This window comes from Anomalospiza imberbis, chromosome 11, assembly GCF_031753505.1.
Source record: "Anomalospiza imberbis isolate Cuckoo-Finch-1a 21T00152 chromosome 11, ASM3175350v1, whole genome shotgun sequence".
Lineage (NCBI taxonomy): Eukaryota > Metazoa > Chordata > Aves > Passeriformes > Viduidae > Anomalospiza > Anomalospiza imberbis.
In genome coordinates, this window is record NC_089691.1 from 9,130,258 (window position 1) to 9,151,881 (window position 21,624).

Below are 21,624 nucleotides of genomic sequence, written 5' to 3' on the forward strand. Positions count from 1 at the left end.
CTAAAGACTATCAATGCTCCTGAATACTTCTTCAAATTTTTCTAAACAGACTTGCATTTCCTTTTTAGCTCTAATTTTGTTTTGAAAATATAGTAGGTAATTTGATCTACCAATAAAGGGACAGTTAGCTTTTGAAATATGCACAACTATATGCTTACAAGTTTGGACCAACTGTGAATTTTTTTCTCTGTTTCATGGTTTTATTGATTTTGAGGAGTATGTGATAACTTTCAGTACATATTGTTGTGGTCATTATAAGGACTGAGGGTTAGAAAATAGACATTGGTGAGGCCAAGATCAGGAAATTTATGAAAACATTTGCAAGGGAATCAGCTGATGGTTTTTTTTGTGTTAGACCCAGGCTTTATCAGATGTGAATTTCTCAGTAGAGCCTCAGTGCTTAAATAAATGAACCTAATTTAAAAAAAAATAATATTTGGATGCTGGAGTCCAGCTTTGCCAAGATACTTCTTAGGTACTTGGGGTAGGCATTAACTCCTGCTAAGCACATGAGGTGCCTTCTTCAGTGCCTGCAGTGGTTGTTAGGCAACTAATCTTGATTTAGATACTTTTAAAAAATCTACCAAGCAATTTTGACACCCAAATATCTGACTGTTGAGAAGTCCTAGTTAATTTCTGGACATGTAAGGCAAGTACCTAAGTACATTAAGACTGTTTAAACTGGAAACACCTGCACTGTAATGACACCTGTGAAGAGGGTGTGGTGCCTTCCCAAATCAACCAAACCTGCAACAGCTGAGCCAGTCAGGTCAGAAAACTGGAAAAGAGGACGCTCTGAACCCAAGGTTAAGAAGCATCTGTGGAAGGCTGCTCCCTAAATCAGCCTTTCTGATATATATATATATATATATTTTTTTTTTTAAATTATTTAATTAACAAAGGTAAAGCCAAAAAGGATGGGCTTTACCTAATGGAGAGCTTCTTATAAAGCTGCTGGCTGGGCATTCTTCACTGGATCCCTGGAGAATATCAGCAGTATTAAGGTATTATTGCTCTTCTTCTAATTACTGTCTGTAGATGTTATTTATTATTAATTAGATGGAGATAGTTGTGGATGAAGAATGGATGAAAGAGTGGGTAGGTACATGAATACAAAAGGGGCAGAGGAAAGGTGTAGTAGAAATAGTTTAATGGAAAAGTTTTCTTAACACTTTTTGTTAAAGATAAGAGTTCACACCCACCGAGTTTGACTGTGGCTTGAAATACTCTTTAAAAATATGGGGAAACGTTCATTGCAGAGAAAACAAACTGTAATTTGAAGCATCAGGATCCATTTCAAATTGGAATTTATGTCTATAATTCCTACTGGACTTAACTAATCACTTTTTGTTGTGATTGAAGCGCTGCTTTGCCGTAAGGGAAGGTGGCTGTCCCGAGCTTGCTCCTTTGTGGTAGCAGCTCACGGTCCCTCCAGGCATGTGTATCAGTGCACGGCGCTTCTGGGGTAGCTTCATCACCAATGAGACAAAACCTAAATGAATGTTTGAGGGTTCTGCAGTGGAAGGTAACGTCAAAATGATTTTTTCCCCAAGTCAGTTTATTTACTTGGATAAACTTTGAAGATCCTATGTTAGCTTGAAGAAGATCCTATGTTAGCTTGAAGTCAGAATGACAGCATTTCAACAGGTCAGCGGAGAGCTCGACGCTGGGAAAACTCGGGAGTTTTCCTGGAGGTGAGGGCAGAGGGTGCGGGCAGGGACGGAGCGGCCGGAGAGCCTTGAGCCGCCAGGAGAGGGGACGCGGTGCCCGGAGCGCGGGGAGAGGGAGGCGCTAGAGCCGCCGAGGTCGGTGCGCCGGGCGTTGTGGCTGTCCCTGCCCTGGGCAGGGGGCTGGGGCAGCACGGGGGCTCTGGCCGCAGCAGGTGCGGCTGTGACGGGGTTAAGGCGGCGGCGGGCGCGGGTCTGTTTGCGGTGCCGGAGCTCCGGGCGATCGGAGCGGCTCCGCGCCCCCGCCCGGCCGCAGCAGCAGGTGTCGGTGACGGCGGTGGCAGCAGCGAGGGAGTTAAAGCCCGCGGCGGCGGGAGGAGGGGGACTGCGAGCGGGCGGGCGGGCGGCGGCAGCGGCGGCGGGAGGAGGGGGCCGAGGCGGAGCAGGCGGCGGCGGGAGGAGGGGGACCGGGGAACAGGCAGCAGCGGCAGGAGGGGACCCAGGAGCCGGCGGCGGCAGCAGCAGCCGGGTTGCTAGGGATGGAGAGATCCCGTGTCACCCGGATGTGAGTGTCATGTTGGCCCAAACTCGGAGGGATTTGGCAGCGGCGAAGCAGCAGCGGCAGGAGGAGGAGGAGCAGCAGCAGCCCCTCGCACGTCTCTAGTCACTACCATGGGGGTCGGGTAGCGGGTAGCGCAGGGGCAACGCGCACCTGGCTCGGGGTGGGGTTGAGGGGCGTCTCTGCCCTTTTTTGTTTTTTCATTTTCCTCTCACACGCTGGAGAAAGTGAGAAAAATGCACCAGCAGCCGCAGCCCGAGCAGCAGCCTGAAGGTAAGAGCCGGGGCGCCCACCAAGGGCAGCGGCGTGCTTGGGGCTGAGGGGAGGGTGGGGGCGGGGGAGGATTTATGAGGGATTTGGGAGTCGGGGATTGGGGGGATTAGGGAAGGGGTTGAAGATGGGGTTGGTTTGGTATGGGAAAGGAATGAGCGGCTGTGCTCGAGGAGGGACCGCGAAGGGCAGGGGATGAGGCGAAGGCGGGACGAGGTGCTGCCCTCGGCGTGTGACCAACGTGCGAGTGGATTTATGCGCGTCTGTCCCTTGTCCTGGGGCCATTAATATCAGCTGCGGGAGGACGCGGCTGGGGCTGCGTTTGCCTTATGCATGTGTAACCGGGGCTGAACGTGCCCGGAGTTGTGGCTCCCGGGGGCTGCCCCGCGCCGGGCGGCAGTGCGGCGGGGCCGAGGGCAGGGCGGTGCGCTCGGCCCCTGCCCGGCGGGGCGCACGGGGGCGAGACGCGGGGCTCCGCGCCGCTAATCCGCTCCGCCGACGGGCTCCGGCGCTGCCACAGCCCCCGCTGTTGTTTATAAATGATTCCTCCCTCCTCAATCAGCAGCAAGTTAGTGTTGCCCCCGAGGAACGCAGTCACCCGGGCTTTGTTTCCCTTTCAAGCATCCATTTAAAAAGACGATGGCTATATAGATAGATGAGTAGGTGGGTGGTTTATTTGCGCCGAGCCACGTTTCATGGCATCCCGAAGGGCAGGCGGAAGGCGGGGGAGATGGCTGTGCCATTGCATTTATATCTGGGGGAGGAAAAAAAAAAAAAAAGAGGGGGCGGGAGGGGGAAGCAGGGATGCTTTGGGAAAATGTTGGAGGTAGATGTGCCACCTTTGCCCCCGCGGCGGCTCTGCCCCCCGTGTCACCCAGCTGTTGATGCGCCGCCGCTGGCCAGCGCTCGCCGCGCCGGTGCCGCTCGCCGCGGCAGCTCCGTGGGGGCCCCGCCGTGACCCCCCCACTCCCCGCCGCCATCCCGGGGAGCCATCTTAGGGCTCCCGCGCCCCCGGAGCGGGGGCCGGCGCCGGCCTCGTCCGCGTCCACGCGCGTTCGCGGCGCTCCCGTGGTCTGTGCCCGCCGTCTGGAGCAGGAGGGCACTGCTTTCCCTGCCTCTCCGCTGCTTGACGGGGAGCGATTTTTTCCTCCCCTGCCTGGGTAGATCCGTTTCACAGTCATCTCCAGCCCGAATTCCCAACACGTATATTGTGCCGTTCCTCCATTTTTTTCCCCTCCCAGGCATCAAGTTTTGAATCGCACTCAGGAGCCTCTCCTTCCTACAGGTGCATGTAGGAGTAGACTGTTGCGCTAGTCAAAGAGCTCGCGAGGAAGGATCCTTGCGAGGAGGTGGTGTTTTGCCTCTTTGCTGTCATCTGCATAAAGAGCACTCGATTATTATTTGGAAGGTGCAGTTTATTTTTTAAATTCTCATGAAGAAGCAAAACCAAACACCATCCTTTTATAGAACCAGAGCTTATCCTTTTACAGTGGGTTCGTGGTTGTGATTCCTTGTGCACAAGATAGCAGAGCTTTATGAACGTGTTTATCACAGACAGTATTGGATCTTCACTTGTGGGAGGCATCCACGCATTTTTCTTTGAGAATGCAAAGCAGGGCAAGATTTAACTTGCTTACAGAACTTCCCCCTCTACCTTGCTGCTTATTCTTAATTGAACAGTGTGTAAGAATTTGGAATGACTATTCTTTTGACCAAAATAAATTGAGAGAGTAGTTAATGCAGAGGTGCTACAGCAAACTTGATCTTAAAGGGTAGGTATGGTTTACTGAATAAACACGAGTTATTCCATCCAGTTAGAAAAAGACATTGTAAGTGGAAGAATCAAAATGTGAAGTGCTTGTGTCTCAATACTTACATCAGTCTTGCAGTTGTAAAACTGATTCCTGAGCATATTTTCTACTGTTCAATTGTATATACCACAGCACAAGTGTATGCATATGTTTCTGTGTAGGTAATGGAAACATCACACTGCCAGGAGGTCTTAAAACAATCTTTTTGGATGAGACCCATTTTAGTGTAAAGCAATTATAACCGAGTACTTTTTTCTTTTGTCCCACAGAGGTGAACTATGCAAGTAGCACCAGGATTCCTCTCCCTGGTGACGGACCAGCTATTCAGTCAAACAGTTCAGCACCATCCAAGCAAACTGTTCTATCTTGGCAAGCTGCAATCGATGCTGCTAGACAAGCAAAGGCTGCCCAAAACATGAGTACCACCACAGCCCAGCCTGTAGGATCTCTGTCCCAAAGAAAACGCCAGCAATATGCCAAGAGCAAAAAACAGGGTAATACGTCCAATAGTCGGCCACCCCGTGCCCTTTTCTGTTTATCCCTCAACAATCCAATACGAAGAGCCTGCATTAGTCTAGTAGAATGGAAGTATCCTTTTTTGTAGTTTGCTTTTTAAATTATTTTTACATTTTCTGATCATATAAAGGGGATTGTTTTACAGAATCTCTTAAAGCATCACAAACTTACATGTTACATCACTTGTATGTGTGGGTAACTGTCATTAATGTCAATGGGAGTTAATTTGGCTTCAGTTGCTGTTAAAGATAGTCTCTTGTGTCGTATTGACACAGAATATCATTTACTGAAGTAGGTAGCTCAAAGTCAGAGGTGAGCTCATAGCTGTTCCTTTTTTTTTGGGAGAAGTTGGGGGAACATTTTCAAGCTAACATCACATTCCAGCAAATCTCTGCATTGCATTTGTTGCCTTTCCAAATAAGGAAGAATGGATGGGAATGTATTTAGCCATCCAGTGTTAGGGAGATGGCCAAAGATGTCAAACCTATATCTTCCATATTGCAATTTGGGGTACTGACATTAGGGTAAATGAGTCAGATGTAGAAGTCTTTTTAAAAAGATTGTTTTCCCAGTACTAAAAGCAGATAAGGTTTTTACTTAAGCCAAGGAAATGTTCTAAGTATGTACAAGTGTCTGAAATATAATAATCTTCTGAGCTTGTACAACTTATGTCTACCACCAAACATATTTGAAAGTATGTACATCTAGATGGGAGATGAGAGATGCTGCCTTGTGCTCATGATGACCTGTGTGATGGGAGGAATGGCTTTTCCTTTATTTCACTGGTTATGATGTGGAAATATGTACATTTCCCTGGCAGAACGGATAGCGTGTTGGTTTGGTATATTATTTAATTACCAAGAAAAGCTTTGAAATAGAAAATAGTTTTGCTGGGGTACAAGGAGAAAAATGTTAGCCTATTAGCCATGGCAACATCCCTGTAATGGGAAACAGCTGTTCAAGACAGTAGATTACTGAAGTAAAACTCAATTTGTTACTATAAACAGAACAGGCAACCTGGCAATAAGAGCTGTTACTCATTTATAGGGTTGATGTTTCTCAGTTCTTTGTACAAAATTCAATGGCAAATTAAAGATAGTGAAATGGCTTCTTCTTTCATTTAAACTGGTAGAAGTCCAACTAATTTCAGTAAATTGGCCTCTCCTTGGCTAAGGTCAGGTAAATGAAATTACTATGGATCTGGAGTGGAATAACTCAGCGAGAATTTGTCCCAGCAGCACCACATCATAAAACAAGATTGTCAGTCTTGTGATGGTATCAATTGCTCACTCCAGTCTAGAAAATGCTGTTGTAACTTTATTTTGTATACAATGTAGCAGCTGTTCATGTTGATCTGCTTTGTGGATGTAAAAGTGGCCCTCAAGGTGACAAACTTTTAATAGGTCAGCAAACAAAATTTAATGCATCTTATAGGACATATGGACTTTGTAGGACTTTTTTTATTTTCCCCAGGGAACTTTTTAAACTGGCAAAAATGTGCTTTTGAATCTATTTAGTACTCTTATCCCAGTCTTTTATTGAACTTTTATGCAAACATATCCAGAAGTTGTGCATCAAAGGATGCTAAAAATTGTAGCTGAGGTCCAAGTACTTCTTTTTCAAACTTCTAGATAGGTTCATCTTGTTTCCATGTTTCTGGTCATTGAGAATAGTAAAATGCCTCATTAAAAAGGAAAATCAATGACGAACTGAAGGATGAACTTCATACGCATGAATTTTAAGAAAAAGAAGAAATTTTTTTTTCTGGAAGACAGAAGATATCTCCAGATTCCCACTGCTGTTGTCCAGCCCTAGTATAGAAAGTAGAGATGCAATCCACGCTGTTGACGGGGGGGAGAGGGGGGTTTGTAGCCTCTCTTTTTGTGGCTGCCAAGCCTGCCACAACATTCTATTTTCTACTCAAGTCACCTAAACTTTCATCTGTTTTGGCCAAAGCCAGGATTCAGGAATACAACTGTCAGAGACAAGTGGCTTGTCTGAGACAAGTGGCTCAGAACTTTCCTGTGTTGATTGCACAGCTTTCTAGCTCTCCTGTAAGAGAACAGTTGTGGGTTTCTGGCAAACTTTCTCATATTCTACTATGAATTGTATTTCCAATGGTTTTCCTCCTTTGGACAAATGTATATTTATGAGACCTAGACATGAGGACAGAACAGCTCCATGATTATTCCTTGCCCATTATGATGACCTGCATGTTGAATTAAGAGTGGATAATTATACTCATCTTTGGAATTTAATGTAAAGTGCTCTGTGACAGCATGAGTAATAGTTTTCACTCTTTTCAAAAGGAAGAGGACGTTGAAAGATCATTGTGATGGAAAATAATATGGTATATATAGTGCTATAACTAAAGGTGATGGAGTGTTTGTCAGAGATATCAGTCAAAAGAGTGCCTTAAAGCGAAGACTTGTTTTACTTGTATTGTTGATGCTGAAAGGTGAGCTAGACATAAAAGTTTGCAGATACTTATAAATCATGAGTTCCTTAACAAGATTTTCCAGACCATTTGACATATTTATACTACTGTCTATTTTTGCCAATTGTGTGGCCTTAGCTGTTTACATCCCATTCCCAGAAGATGATTCTAATTCAACTAATCATAATTTGGTAAGTACACTTGAATTTTTTCTTTTATGTTTGTTTGCTGTGCTTTTAACGTGATTAACTGCTAGTATTTGAGACTGCACCAAATATAGGTAATTTCAGTAAAGGAATTGGTATATAGTGATATAAAAAATTGATATGGAATTGCTTTTTGGTTTTTCCCCCACACCCAGTATTAAGTGTTACTTTGTCATGTGTTCAAAATGAGGGTTTTTTTATCAATAAAATTCTTTAGAGAGAAATGTGCATTAATATGTTGTGTGTGTCCATATATTTGTGTGGCATCAAAGTTTTAATTTGTTTCTATTGCTTATATTGATTAGATATATTTACTAGCTGCTACTGTTTCTGACTTGAATGTTTACTGCCTTTCCTAGTGTACTTGTTTCCTCTGTTTGCAGGTTTTAGTGATGTTATTTGGCTGTTTATTTTACTGGGTATTTTAATTTTAAATGAGACGATGGTGGGAAATTTTGCATTAAAAATTTTAAAGTGATAAGAACATCAATGTGAATTTTCAAAGCGGTCACTGCTGGTATAAATGATCTTTCAAAAAAGGGATGGTATTGCAGTAAGTGATGTAAGTGTAGAGATGTATTTCTTGGGTTGAAAATAGTATACTAGGACTGTACTTGAAAAGATAAAGTGGAAACAAATTTTAAAAAACTCTTTAAAACTTACAAAGACTGTCACTCAATGGTAATATTGAATTACCTTGCAATGATTTTGTTGTTTATATTAAAGTCTATCTTGAAATAGCGGAGTGGTCTTGTGCACTCATAATCTGCATATGACTCTTTGGATGGGAAAGGAAGTTCATGAAATAAAGAATTGAGTACCAAGAAGTAAATAATTTTGTATTCATTTACCTGGAAAATTAGGGTTGAGGTCTTCTATTTTATGAACATTTGTGTAATTTGTGGTACGTATATGTTTATCTTTCTAAAAGTAATAATTTTGTCCAGATGACTTTTTAAAAAATTGCAATTAAGTAAATGTGGACAATAAAAATTGCTGATGAAAGGCAGAATAATTCAGGCCAGTGTAAAGAAAGAGTTATGCAGCTGTTTATCCAGCCAACCAACAGGCTTTCTTTTTTTCCCCTGGGAAATTCAGGGCACAAATCTCCATAGCTGTCAGTCCACCCCGAGATCTGCTAATAACTAATTTCAGAAAGCATTACATGAAAAGGGTAAAGTAGTTACTTGTGTCAGAGGCTAATAATTCTGAAAAATGTTTCTGGCATTAGTTTTGTTAGGTTACTGTCTGGTGTTTCTGACCCAATTTCAATTCTATAACATGCTAATGTTTAGAAAGACAATGGACATTTTCATCCCTGATGATTTCTGTTTTTTTATTTGATGTGGCCAGGCTAGTCTAGGGAATGATAATTGGTGTATTTTTTTTTTCTTTTAGTAAGAGATTCTTAAACCTTATCTATTTTAAGAAGAAGGGCTCTTGAACCCCTCCAATTACATGTATAGAAAGTTTACTTGGCCTTTAAGTGATCTCAAATTCTCATTTAAATTTGCATCCTGTTTATCCTGAATTTGAGTCAGTCCACTAAGTTTGCTTAAATAACAGAATTTATATTGGCAGTGTACTTTGAGCTGCTGGGATAGATTTAAACTCAATAAGGGAGCTCACAGACATATCCTGTGTGTTCATTCTAATAAAATAAATAGTTCTGTCACGAGCAGCATTGGCTTTTCCTATGATGGAAGTTCTCCACCTTGAAATATGTTACTCAGGGGTCTGGGTTCATGTTTCTCCTCTGGTCTTTCACTGACAATTTTCCTTGGTTAGTGTGGATCCAGGTGCACTGTGAGGGAATATAGTGGGAGAGCTGAGTGAGAAATCTTCAGGCTTGCTTGGGAACCTGCTGGATCCTGTGTTTCCTCCTGCTTGAGGTGCTTGTGTCAATAAGTGTTGGAGAGAGGACTTACAATGGCAGTAGGGATTATTCTGTTAAAAATGTTCAGACCTTTTGTCTGGTTTGTGAACAGACCAAATCTTCATCATCCTTGAACCTTATAGGTTTGGTAGGATCTTGGCTCCCTGAATGCAGACATGGATGCCTGACCTGAGCCCTGCATTCTGCTCTTGCTTGGAGACCCCACTTTGGCTCTAATTCAAGTTCCTCTTCATAAATTTTAGTTTGCATATTGATATTATATCTAGCTTGGTTCTCTGTGTTGGTACACTGAATTGAACAGATTATTTGCTTTCCATCAGCTATGAACTGGCTTTTTTTTTTTTTTTTTTGAATTTGTAAACAGAAAAATGAAGTATTTATACACGTGGGGTTTTTCTGTGAACACGAAATAGATGTAATTTGTAATCAGCCTCAGAAAAAAACAGTGGAACACTGGTAAGTGGGAACTAGAAATGTAAGCTCGTCCATTTTTGGATAGGCTCATGAGAAGGTAAATATGTGAGAATTTGAGCAGGCCAAGTGTTCATCCTTTATGACTTGGAAAGTTTGCAGTGGCAACCTCAGTGCAAAGATATATGTGCAGAGCAGGTGTTCACTCCTCTCTGTGGTGGGAGGTTAGAAAGCAGAGTCTGTATGATGGAGTTTTCAAGACTTATAAAAGAAACCTGAGAAGGTTTCTGAGTCTGCCTTTGGCTGTGGCTGAGCCAGTGAAACACTGACCCTGTATCCACCACCTGAACTCTGGTTGTGAGTGAGCCATGTTCTCCCTTTCTCGTTAATGCTTCCATGTGGGGTGCCTAACCAACACAAAGTCACTTATATGTTGCAGTAGTAATGGCAAAATGAATTTTATAACCAAATATATAACAAACATTTTAGGAAACAGGTATATGTGTCTTAAGAGGAATAGTAAATCAAAAGGATACATACTTACTTACATAGTTTTTCAAGATAGGCTGTATCTTGGGTATCATTTATTCTTGGGAATGAGTCTACTCCTAAATATCTTAAGATAAAGGTCTGTGAGAGGGTTCCAAACCCTTCCTTTTGGAACAGTAGACTATAGAAAACTGATGGTGCAAGGATGGTTCAGCTGTATGTTTCTGTGTTGGTCACTTGTCTTTGATTTGCAAGCTCTGATTACTGATGTTTTCGTGACAGAGCCAGCAGCGTGCTGTGTGATATTTATGATAATTGAGGGAAGCAAGAAAAAGTTTTCAGTGTATTGGTGACTAAATTAAGCAGATGGTAATGGTAAGCAATGATGTTGTAGGAATAGGAGTCCCTTTAATTATTAGGGGTTTTTTTTTGGTATGTCTTTTTGTGTTCTGAATTTGTTTGGCCTTTTTGCCAGTCTCTGAGATAAAGGGTGCACTACACTAACCTGCTTGCTCAGTGGATTCATGGTCATAATTAACCTCTGTCAGGAAAGAGCTGTGAGTAGTGAGTGATACAAAACAATGCATTCAAACAAAGCAGAAGTCAGAATCAAATTCAGACTGGGCTCTGCTTGACCGCTTACCAAGTGTTACAGCCCTGTGTTCTGTGGGAAATTTTGTGTAATCCTTTGTCTAAAACACCTTGATGTGTCTTTGTGTGCCAGGAGAAGCAGGAGGAGGGGATCCTCTTTTCTGTATTTTAACTGGAGTAGTTCTCTCATGGCTGTGTGTATTGCATGGACTGCAGTACAGAGTGATGAACTTAAGCCAGAATTCTACTTCATTAACAATTAGTCCCTAATCATTGACACAAGTGGGCCCTGTTCTTCTCCAAGTAGATGGGTGAAACTATTATGGAACTGAGAAGTTTTCTGTTAGAGCAGAGCAGAGGCAATGTACTTTGGGATGAAATCCTGCTTCATAATTTAAGGTAGTTTCTTTCATCTGCCTTAAGAAGTTTCAGGTGATCTGAACTTTCCATGCTTGATTGAGCTCTTCTTTTTGAAAGTGTTTCTTGTCTGAGCTTGATAAGAAGCAGTTTCTAGCAGAAAGGGCTTCCTGTATGTATATTTAATTTCTGTTTCTGTCTTTTCCCTTTTCTCCTCACCTGTGGTATGTTGTTTCCCTTCATGTCTTTTGTCTTCCCACTCATTTCTTTCTTGCTATTTTTTGCCTCTACCCTCTGGCTTCCCTCTATGTTTTCTCTTCTGTTTGTCCTCTTGTACAGCATGCTTTTCTCTATCTCCTTCCCCTGCCTCAATTTATCTTCCTGGTGTCCCATGTTCTGTTCTGTGCTTTGCCTCCTGCTGCCTTTCTTATTGCCCAACTTGCACTGAGCAAGTTTCTTTATCATGTGCAGACAGACCAGCACAATACAATGGATTTTGGCCATGGTCAAGATACTGCTAGGTATTCTCTTCCTTTCTTTCTTTTTAATAAGTAAATATGAACAACCAGAAAGCATCCATCCATCCAGAGTCGCTGAAAATGACATCCCTGAGGTTTGAGTTGAATCTTTGGTTGCACTGTATCTCTTGTGACTAGACCCCCAAGGTTTGTGTGGTGACACTGCTCTACTTGAGAAGAGATTGACAGCAGAGTCAAGGGTGGGAGACCCGGCTGTGTAAATTCCAGCAAGTCCCGTGAGTGAAGAGCACAAAGGGCCCCTAATGTTAATTAAAGCCTCTGTACCCCTGATAACAGGATTCTTCAGCCTTGTCAGAGTGGCACTGTCTGTGGGAACCCTCTGAGTGAGGCTCGGTGCTGAATGCTGTCTCAGCCTGTGCTTGCAGGGCAGTGCTGATGGTCCTGGATGCCTCTTCTGTATCCCAGGGGCTGCGCCTGGGAGAGCCGTAGTGGGGGACACGGCTAGAGAAGGCAATGTTTGTGTCCTACTTTCAGGCAAAGATTTCCTCTCTAAGTAGCTTTACGTGGCTCTTTGAGTCCCTTCAGCAGGAGGAAAGCCAGTGTTGTGCCTTCAATCCAGGGCACAGCAGGAGAGTACTCTGAGAAGAACCGGCTGAACTCTTGACTTAGAGGTGTCAAGCTTCCTGTCCTTATCTCATTAGCAACTCGATGACTCATTCAGTTCTGGGGCCACATGACTAATTAATCCATCCATTGAAGGGGTTGTTGGTTTTTACCTCGCACCCAGTTGTCCTTTATAAGGAGATTATCTGAAAATATTGTTGTAAAATTCTATAAATTTCAATCTCATTTAGTAAATAATTCTAAAGATTTTTTGTTTAACTGCTAAGTGTTCAATGTTGTATTTTAGAAGGATTTCTGTGTTTATCTACTGTCTTTGCTATGTTTACTTTTTCAGCTCAAGGGTCTTTAAGGCCTGGCTCTCTTTCTACTCACTTAGAAAAATCTTCCAATCTAAATAACTTTTTGATACTGTGTCTGATATTTTTCTATCTTTGGATTCTTAGCTAATGTGCTCTCCTAATGTCCCTGTTAGCTGGCATAAAAGCCACCCAAGTAAACTTTTGAGGAAAGATGTAAGATAATTTGGACTCTACTGAAAATAATTCACTTTGCTTGGGAAAACATGGTGGAGACTTTATAATGACTTATGTCTACTTAGCAAAGCTACCAGATTAATGTGTTGTAAGAGAAAATATCATAGTTTAATCTGAAAAAGATTCAAACATATAGGATCTAATTGTAACTGATACACCACAGGAATTTTACATTGTGCATCGATTCAAGTCAGTGAAATGTATTTACATGTCTGAGTAGGAGGGGTCTGTGAGAATGTCATTGGCTCAATTTTGAAAAAAAATCCTTGTACATTAAAATTAGGAGACTTGGGTCAGTTTTTTTGTCTATATGCAAATGCTCTGTGGGATAGTTCTGATAATGTTTTTTTGCTATTTTTCATGTACATTGATACCCTGACATGTATTTTCTTGTTCAAAAAACCCATGAAATAACTGTTTAACTAAAAGAACAACATGCCTTATCTTTCTGAAAATTAATAATAAAGTTATTTCATGGTTATTAGGTGAACGAGAATGCATCAATAACCTTTGCACAATTGCAAGAATTTAATAGTTGACATTTCTGCAAGGGGATTATTAAAAAATATTGTAATTTAGTACTTGTTCCTATCTTCCTATTTCAATTTCAATTTTTTGTTTAATATTACTGTCAGCCCAAAACTTCAGTAATATGCATTAACTAATTATTATGGATTACTTTGATTTTTTTTCAATGCAGATTTTGAATTTAGAAATTTTCTTCCCCTTTGTATTGTAATGCACACCTCTGCAAAACATGAAAATTCTGAGTTAGTGTTTTAGTCCCACTTTACCCTGCAGTAAGGTCTGTGCACTACCCCAGTAATATGACATAGCTCTTGAATTTTTTCTGGTAAGTGTAATTGCATGTGTCAAGTCCATCTCTAGCTGTGAATGAAACAGAAATTTTATTTCATTCTGGTGTAGGAAGAGGGACATTCCCAAAGAAAAGCTGTCACCAGGATGGCTGGCAATTTCCAACTGGCAGAAAGGTCTTTTGGGTTTGTAGAGGTGTGGGAATAACACAGTCAAGTCCTTGTTCCTCTTTAATTTGTTTTGTGTGTCCCAGTACAACTTAATCTGTGCTGTAGTAGCTGGATCCTAAAATGTCTGTTTGGAATATAAGGATGTGTGAAGAGCTGCGTTTTGATGTTACAGATTCCAGATAACGGCACTACTTTTTTTTTTTTTTTTTTTTTTTTTTTTTTTTTAAATGCAAGAGAGAGCTCCTTGGTTGTCCAGACCAGAAGGTCTGACAAAAAGATGTACTTAATCATTCCCATTTGAAAGGAAATGTTTTTTCCATGTTCAAAGTTGCAAGCTTATTTCTCTGAGGAATTCCAACTAAGGGCTTGTCTCTCCTTAAAGAGGTTTGCTGGTAGTGCACTTCTGGCAAACTGCCTGGGGAGAGAGCATACACCAGAAAGAGTTCTTTTTCTATTATAGCCTCAAGCCAGTCTCCCAAACAGAGTAGTGCTGCACTGGTAGAGAAAACTGGGTTTTTTTGGGTTTCTTTATGGGGAGAGCAGTGAGTCCCCACTCTTTTCCCCTTACTCCTTGCTTGATGAAGATATGCCTGTGAAATATTTAATTATAGACTGATTGTAATAAAAGTAAACCTGTTAATTTAAAAACATAGCCCAGTCATATTAGTTGCTGTATCATTTGAGTGATCAGTGGGGAAAGTAGTTAGATTTGATATTAAAATAGCTGTAATTGAAATATAAATTGAGGATTTGAGTGGGAGAAGTTTGTACTTTATATGCAAACTGTTAGAATAGAGTAAAAATAGATTTTGAAATACTCTGAAAAAACTCATGAAAAATCCTGGTGATAAAACTAGTTTACTGATTTTATGTAAGGCATGTGAATTACTTGTTTACTCCAATATTGAGTATGCAGGCCTAACAAGATACTGGTTTTATTCCTCGACAATAGCTGCTATGCTAAAGGAAACCCTGAAAGCTGCTTCTGGAAGTTCTACTCAAAAACCGAACACCGTAGAACTGAGAAGCTTTCCATGTTGCAATGTATTAATGCCACACCAAATGCAGATTGCCATAAATATTACTTAGATTTTTTTCTATAAACCCTCTTTTAAAACTCCAGGTTATGCAGAGTATGGCTGTTTACTTTCTTTTAAAAAGATCTTCAGATCAGATGTATATTAGGCTTTGAGAACAGTGTTTGTTTTTACCATGGTTTGCGTGTGAGCGCTGTGTCTTGGAATACCAGAGTTGGGATCCATGGTTTTTGAAAGTGCTGGTCAAGGATGGCTTGCTTAATTTGAACAGAACTGGAATAATTCTGTGTGCTTTCAGAAAGCTGGTCCCGGAGTATTTCAAAAGATTCATGTAGCTGTTAAATCAACTGAAATGCAGTTTCTAATCTGGTGAGCTTTAATGACAAACTGTTTTTGGTCATGGTTAATTGAATGTGTGATTTGGTTTGCCATTCATTTTGCAAGAACTCAGATTTGTTTATCCTTCTGTCATGCACCAAAACCTTTGTTTTGCAGGACCATCTGTAAGAATAGGGCCACAAAGAAAGGCTAAATGAATATATTGTGATAGTGGGAGAATATTAATTAGGATGGAAGTGGCTTTTTTTTGGTCATTGTGTAATCATTTGTGATAACATTTTCATTTAATGAATTGCAAATTGAATATCATTGTATTTTCCCCCCACTGCCTGCTTCAGAAGAGATTGAGACTGAGTGTTGTTTCTGCTTGTATAAAACTCACTTGATTAAAACCAATTAGCCGCTTACAATTGTTTGTGATTTTTTTTCATGGTTACTTTGAAGAAAAGGGCTTTTAGAGTTCCATTGTTTTTTGAAGAATGCTTTTATTGAACAGTGTGGTATTTCTCAGAAATGTAGGTGCTTGACTTCAGCATTTGAAACAAACTTTATTTAAAGATTTGAAATGTATGCTCATAATTCTGTGAATTTCAATGAAGTCAGCATGCTGACCATGATACATAATTTGACTTTTCCATGTTTTTGGGGATTGATTAAACTTTGAAATGATTGGCAGATAGATTTGCATGGATTTGTTTAGTTATGTATCAAGATTGTTCCCCACCCCTCTTCTTAAAAGGTATTGTGCCAGTACCTTTTTGGTTTAGATGCATGGCTAGAAGTTTGGGCTGTGTCTAAGTCTGTTGCTGTTAAAATTGCTTTCCCCCTGATCATTATTCAAGCGGGTAGAGATCTGTTAACAGTTTGCAATCTTGTGGAATTCTCTACCTTTGGGTGATGCTGTTATTAAGGACCTGCATCTTGCTATTTGCTAGTGTGGTAAATCACATAATACAAGCCATGGTCTGTGTGGGTTAGTAAAGGTGAAGGGATCACAGTAGACAAAGAACATGCAGAAACTCAGAATTTAGTCTTCAGATTTATTTTTGTTGCAAATTTTTCAGTAATTAAGATATATCAAATATTAGTTTGAGGGAAATAGTTCAGCCCAAAGATTCACTTGCCCAGGTGTTTTAGTTGTCCTTTTCTCTTGTCATACAAACCAGGTGATATGTTGGATTTAATCACACCTGACAGCTTATGTATGTTGTGCAGAGCTACCAGGCAGCATTTCAGCAAAATCTTGTGGGAGACCCAGTGGCACAAAGGAGCCCACAGAGCTGCTTACATTTGTTCAGCACAAAGGAAATCTCTTTACAGTGTAACAATATGAGCATGAGAAGTGTTTGTTAATAAGGTTCAGTAGTTTGATAATTATACTTCTCTGGGTTGCTGACGGTGGCTGCAGAGTGCAGCAGCCTCCAGCAAGACTTCTGCAGCTCAGCTAATCAGACCAACGCAGTCCTTCCAAGGAACTGAGTAGCAAATACCCCAAAGCTGTATTATGTTGATCAGACATTTTGTTAGTGCAGTTTTCACTCTGTTGGATTTATTATGATGCCATTGCTGATTCTTTTCATGTATTCATCCAGAATCCATTAAAACACATACCAATGATATGTGGCATTAATGTTATTCATCATGAAATGATTTTTAAGTGATTATATGCTTATCTTCATCACAAGAATACTTAGTTCTGAGTTCAAGTAACTTTATCTCATAAAGTATTTCTTGCTATAGAAAAGGAAAAATCTGAAAGAAAGGAACCCACAAAATTACGTACATCTTGTATGTTTATTAAAATAAGGTCTCAAAATCTCTTGACAAGACTGACTTCAAAAAAACAAAATGAAAAATTCAGTGATAAAAAGTAACAATGTTTAACTGAACTGTACCTACAAGTCTCATGGTATTAAATGATGCTTTCTAGTTTGAAAGCTAGAGATGAATAGTTCCAGGTACAAAGTCTGTGACTGGCTTTGTTGGTCCTGTTGAGGTGCCTCAGCTGCTCTAATTCTCAAGGCACAGTGTAGACCAGAAAGCTTTTCTCCATTCTGGTACCAAATTGAATGGTACTTAAAATATTTCACAGTTTGTTTAATTATACTTAAGAAAATCTCGTTGAAGTGAAAGTCACTAAACCATGTTTTTGGCAAAGGCCGTGTTGTTTTGCTGGCCAGGTGCTGCAGCTGTGTGTCAGTGTGGTCATGGGTGGTGCAAGCCCACCTTAAGCTGGGCACGTGTGCCATCTGCATTCCTAATGCTGTAAGAAGATCTTACCCTGAACTCAGGAACTTGCTGGAGGCTTTGCAGTCTTAGCACCCACAGTTAAAGCAGATCGAGCCCAGGTAGACTGAGCATGCACAGACCTGGCCTGTCAGCACGTGTTAGACTTGTGACTTTACTAAAGGACTTTGTCTCCTGTTGTGGGACTGCTTCCCACATCTCTGTTTTCCCTAAGCACTGCATGGCTCAGAGTGTGTATCAGTGTGGATGAAAAATGCATGGGTTGCTGATTTAGCTTCAGCTTCTGAGAGTATCTGATTTCAACCAAATAAAACAGAAACAAACATTTCCAGGTTATTTTTACATGATTTTAGAGAACAGGGAGAGGAACTTTGTGTTCCCTCTTTCCCCTACCTGCAGGCCACTTGTCATCCCAAAACTCAAACAGTGGCAGGCTGAAGGGATCAGGCTTTATTAATTTTCATGCTTACACAATTGGTTGTTTTCTTTAAAAGGAGCACTGAACTATGTGGGCTGAGAAAGTCAACTAGTTTGGTGCCATAAAGGAAAGGGTAAGAGAACATAGGTAAGACTTCAGCCAAGAACTTCAGGAATGAACATTGAATGTTTTAGTTTGCTGTGGAGTTCTTGGTATTCTTGGACAGGATATTTATCTTTTTAGCATTTTTTAGAATTTCCTGCCTATAAAACAGCTTTCTGCTTTAAAAGGTTGTCAAAAGGAAAAGTAACTTTGAGGCTGTGAAGGATCCAGATATGGTAAATAGGGTTTGTATAGACAGTGGAATGATATCTAGGGAATTCTCTTAAAACAGTTACTTTGTCTTTATCTGGAAATGGTTTGGCTGACGTTCTGGTGAACGCTTTCTGGAGAATTTTGTTGTTAGAGGCTATATTTTAAATTTGAGTATGTAGAGTGTTTTGGCAGCAAATTTTGGCGAAGAAAAAGTGATTGGTAGTGGCAATATGGGAACAGAAGGAACAGCCACTGTTCCCATAGTGATACAGCAGAAGCAGTGACATTTAGGTAAACAGCAGTAGGACAGGAAATTTGGGGGAGTTAATGTTAGATGTCTCAGAAGATACAGCAAGCTTCCAGGCAGTGTTTCATGCCATGTATCTGGAAATGCTAATGTTAAGCCTCTATTTGCTATATTGGTGGCAACAGCACCCCTCAGTATTAAGTTGGGAAGTTCAGTGATTCCTTGAACAGGTGATCTGTCAATGAAGCCAAGGCAGGCCACACCCCATTCAGCAGAAATTGCTCATGACAAAAGAAAGGGTGATAATTTGAATGTTCAAAATTATGGGAGCTGTCCAACTGGTGGGAATGGTACCACTGAAGGTGTTTTTGAATTGCAGGATTCTGTCTTCGGAATTCTACGTTTTATCACTTAGCAATAAAAATATAAAATCACAATCTTGGCTTTGAATGGAAGCACATTGAAGGTGATCTAGTCCCAATGCCCCTTGCAGTAGATCAGGTTGCTCAGAGCCCCATCCAACCTGTCTTTAAACACTTCCAGGGATGGAGAATAAATAATGTTATATTCTTTGGTGTATTGCTTTGTAGAATACTACTAAAGCCATGAAATAAGGAAATGGTGCTGAATTTGCTTTTACAGAATTACAAAACTTCTAATATCCTTTGTCAAAAATTTCACTTCTAGTAAAGAACAGTTTGCATGTAGGTAATTCAGTCTTTGGATTTGGGATCTTTGAAGTTCAGATTATTTTATTTTTTTTTTGGGAGATGGATATTTGTCATGTGAAGAGGATTTATTCTTTAGAAGAGATTATGAAATTTTTCAACCAGCTGTGTAAACAACATTTTTGCAGAATGGGGAAGAAAAAGTGTAAACCCACAGAAACCTTACCTAAATCTTCAGACTATTAAAATGCAAGTGAACATATCCATTTTATCCCACAAAACACAAAAGTATTTTGTATCAGACTCTTGTTTCCCATATGAAATTTTGAAGTTTGTGTTTGAGATGTATGTACTATTAACCAGTAATCTCAGAGTAAGTCCCTGGCAATGTGAAGGACAAATTAAGGTGCCAGAAGTCCAGGTACTAAGGCTGTTTTTCACTGAGTTGTTTATTCATTTCCTTCTGCCACCTTTTCTCATTTTTCGTGGGAAGAAAGCTGGTAGTAGAGGCCCTAAGTTGATGTTTTCACATAACAATATACCTTTTAACCTTGATAAATAGTGGGAAGCTTATCTGTTCTTCTGAGACCTAGATCTTGAGTGATATGAACTGAAAGGTAACCTCATCAGCTATCAATGAACTTAAAGGATTTGAGTGTCTCTCCACAGTCATTGTGTGCACACTTTAGTCTCTGTAATTACAGAGTAGGATGCTGATGTCTGCTCCTTGCTAACCTATTAGAGAGGTCACTAATAATAGAGATACTTTGGTTTCTTGGGCAAGGGCAGATACATGGGCTCACATTTGTCTGCAGGAGGCATTTCCTCAGCTGACAGGCAGCATTCAGAGTGCCAGACACTCCAGTGCAGGGTCAGTGCTGAGCAGGGGGACCCTGGAACATCAGCTATTCCTGTACTGCACAATTTGGAACCCCCTTGCAGTGCCTGAAGAGAGGGAATCTTAGCGTATAACAACATATCCTATCCTTTCTCCTCTAAAACTTTGGGGGAGTAACCATGAGTAGTAAAGTCTGTGAGTTTCAAGTCCATGGTTTACTGTTCACAGAGCCAGTTCAGGATTTTCACTATCAAGCTCTGGCCGTGTATTTTAGAAAAGAATTGCAAAACTGCAAATGCTGTCTTGCTTTTACTTGCTGTGACTTCCATCATGCATAGTGCATATTGAAGTCCTACTGGAATGAAAGAAAATCCTTGAAGTTGAATCCTTGGATTTGGATGTTGCTTTACAAATTTAAGTTTGTGGTGGAATATTTATTTCTCTGAAAATTAAAAAGGGGTAATTAGAGGCCTTTACCTTGACTTAGGAAGGGAAGTTAAAAGGACTTATTATCATTCTATCTAGAAGACAAAATGGATCTTTTTATACTAAAATTGTGTGTCCTTACGCAAAGACTGATTTATATTTATTTCTCTTCATTTATTGAATTGATTAGAAATGACTAGGTGGTGCTCTGAGGCAATCCCAATTGCAGGGTGAATCATCTTAAAGCCACTTTTTAATGGCTGCTCATATTTTAAGTGAATGCATTTTACTTTCAGATTAGAGGTGTTAACCATGAACACTAAAAATATCATGACTTAGCTAATGAGTGATAAACTGCTGTGGTCTTATTATCACATGAAAATACTTGACTCCCAGGGAGCAGAGATGTTTTCAGCTTTCAGATTGTAATGAATTATATGTTAGAATTGTTATAACTCTGAGTAGGATGTAGAGTCTCAAGGGATTGTAATTTTTTTTTTTTTTTAAGCCAAGCCTAGAGTGTTGATATCATACACAGAACCTACCTTTCTAAGTACCTGGCTTTGTAATTTAACTACTGTACCTGTTTCAAATCAGAAGCAGCTTATCTAACTTAGTATGTTGCCATATATAGTATTAATTCCATCATGGATACTTTTTCTTGTATCTAGTGAACTCTTTCTTCAGGCTAAAGGCTGAAGATAAAAAGCTGTGGTTCCCAGAAATTGATTGAAGAATTCACTCATCTTTGGAAGCCCGTAAATAAGTACATGTTACAGCAAATTTGCAAAAAAAGCAGAGGCAAAAATCAGAGTGGGCTAATTTTTTTTATAAATGTCATGACTTCATCATGACAGTCAGTAGCTGTTAGGTTGATAAACATTTATGAGAATTGATTCCCTCATTTGTAAGTTAGCCATGTGTTGCATGTATCTTCACTCTACCAAAATAGCTGGATTCTGGCACATTTTATTCTAAAGCTTTTCCCAATACAGTTTTTCTTCCCATACAAAAAGATTTTTATAAGCAGTAATATTTTGATGATGAAAATAACAAGACTTCGAAAGACATTAAAATTGGTGAATGGTTTCCCACAACTTCAGGAATAGTTGGATGCTGCCATAGGCAATGATTACTTGACAATTTGGTGCTGTATCTATACAAGCATGCTCTGCATGAGTTAAGAAAAATAGCACAGATTTTAGCTTTGAGTTGCTAGCTGTGGTTTTGTATAAGCTGTAACAAGCAGTAAAATG

At 40.5% G+C, this 21,624-nt stretch overlaps 1 protein-coding gene across 11 annotated transcripts in view; it reads left to right on the top strand.

The window, feature by feature from the left end:
* The first annotated feature begins 863 nt into the window (after nt 1-863).
* The window catches only part of CACNA1D (calcium voltage-gated channel subunit alpha1 D), a 171,437-nt gene continuing 150,676 nt past the window's right edge, over nt 864-21,624 (top strand). For 7 of the 11 annotated variants that reach the window (XM_068201774.1, XM_068201768.1, XM_068201771.1 and 4 more), the window contains exons 1-3: nt 2,635-2,743; nt 4,577-4,895; nt 7,346-7,451. In XM_068201774.1, the coding sequence (XP_068057875.1) occupies nt 2,692-2,743; nt 4,577-4,895; nt 7,346-7,451 (477 nt within the window). In that variant the 5' untranslated portion in view covers nt 2,635-2,691. Of the gene's footprint in view, nt 1,005-2,113; nt 2,500-2,616; nt 2,744-4,576; nt 4,896-7,345; nt 7,452-21,624 lie in introns of those variants that run through there. The other 4 variants (XM_068201775.1, XM_068201780.1, XM_068201770.1 and 1 more) reach the window with 4 other exon arrangements.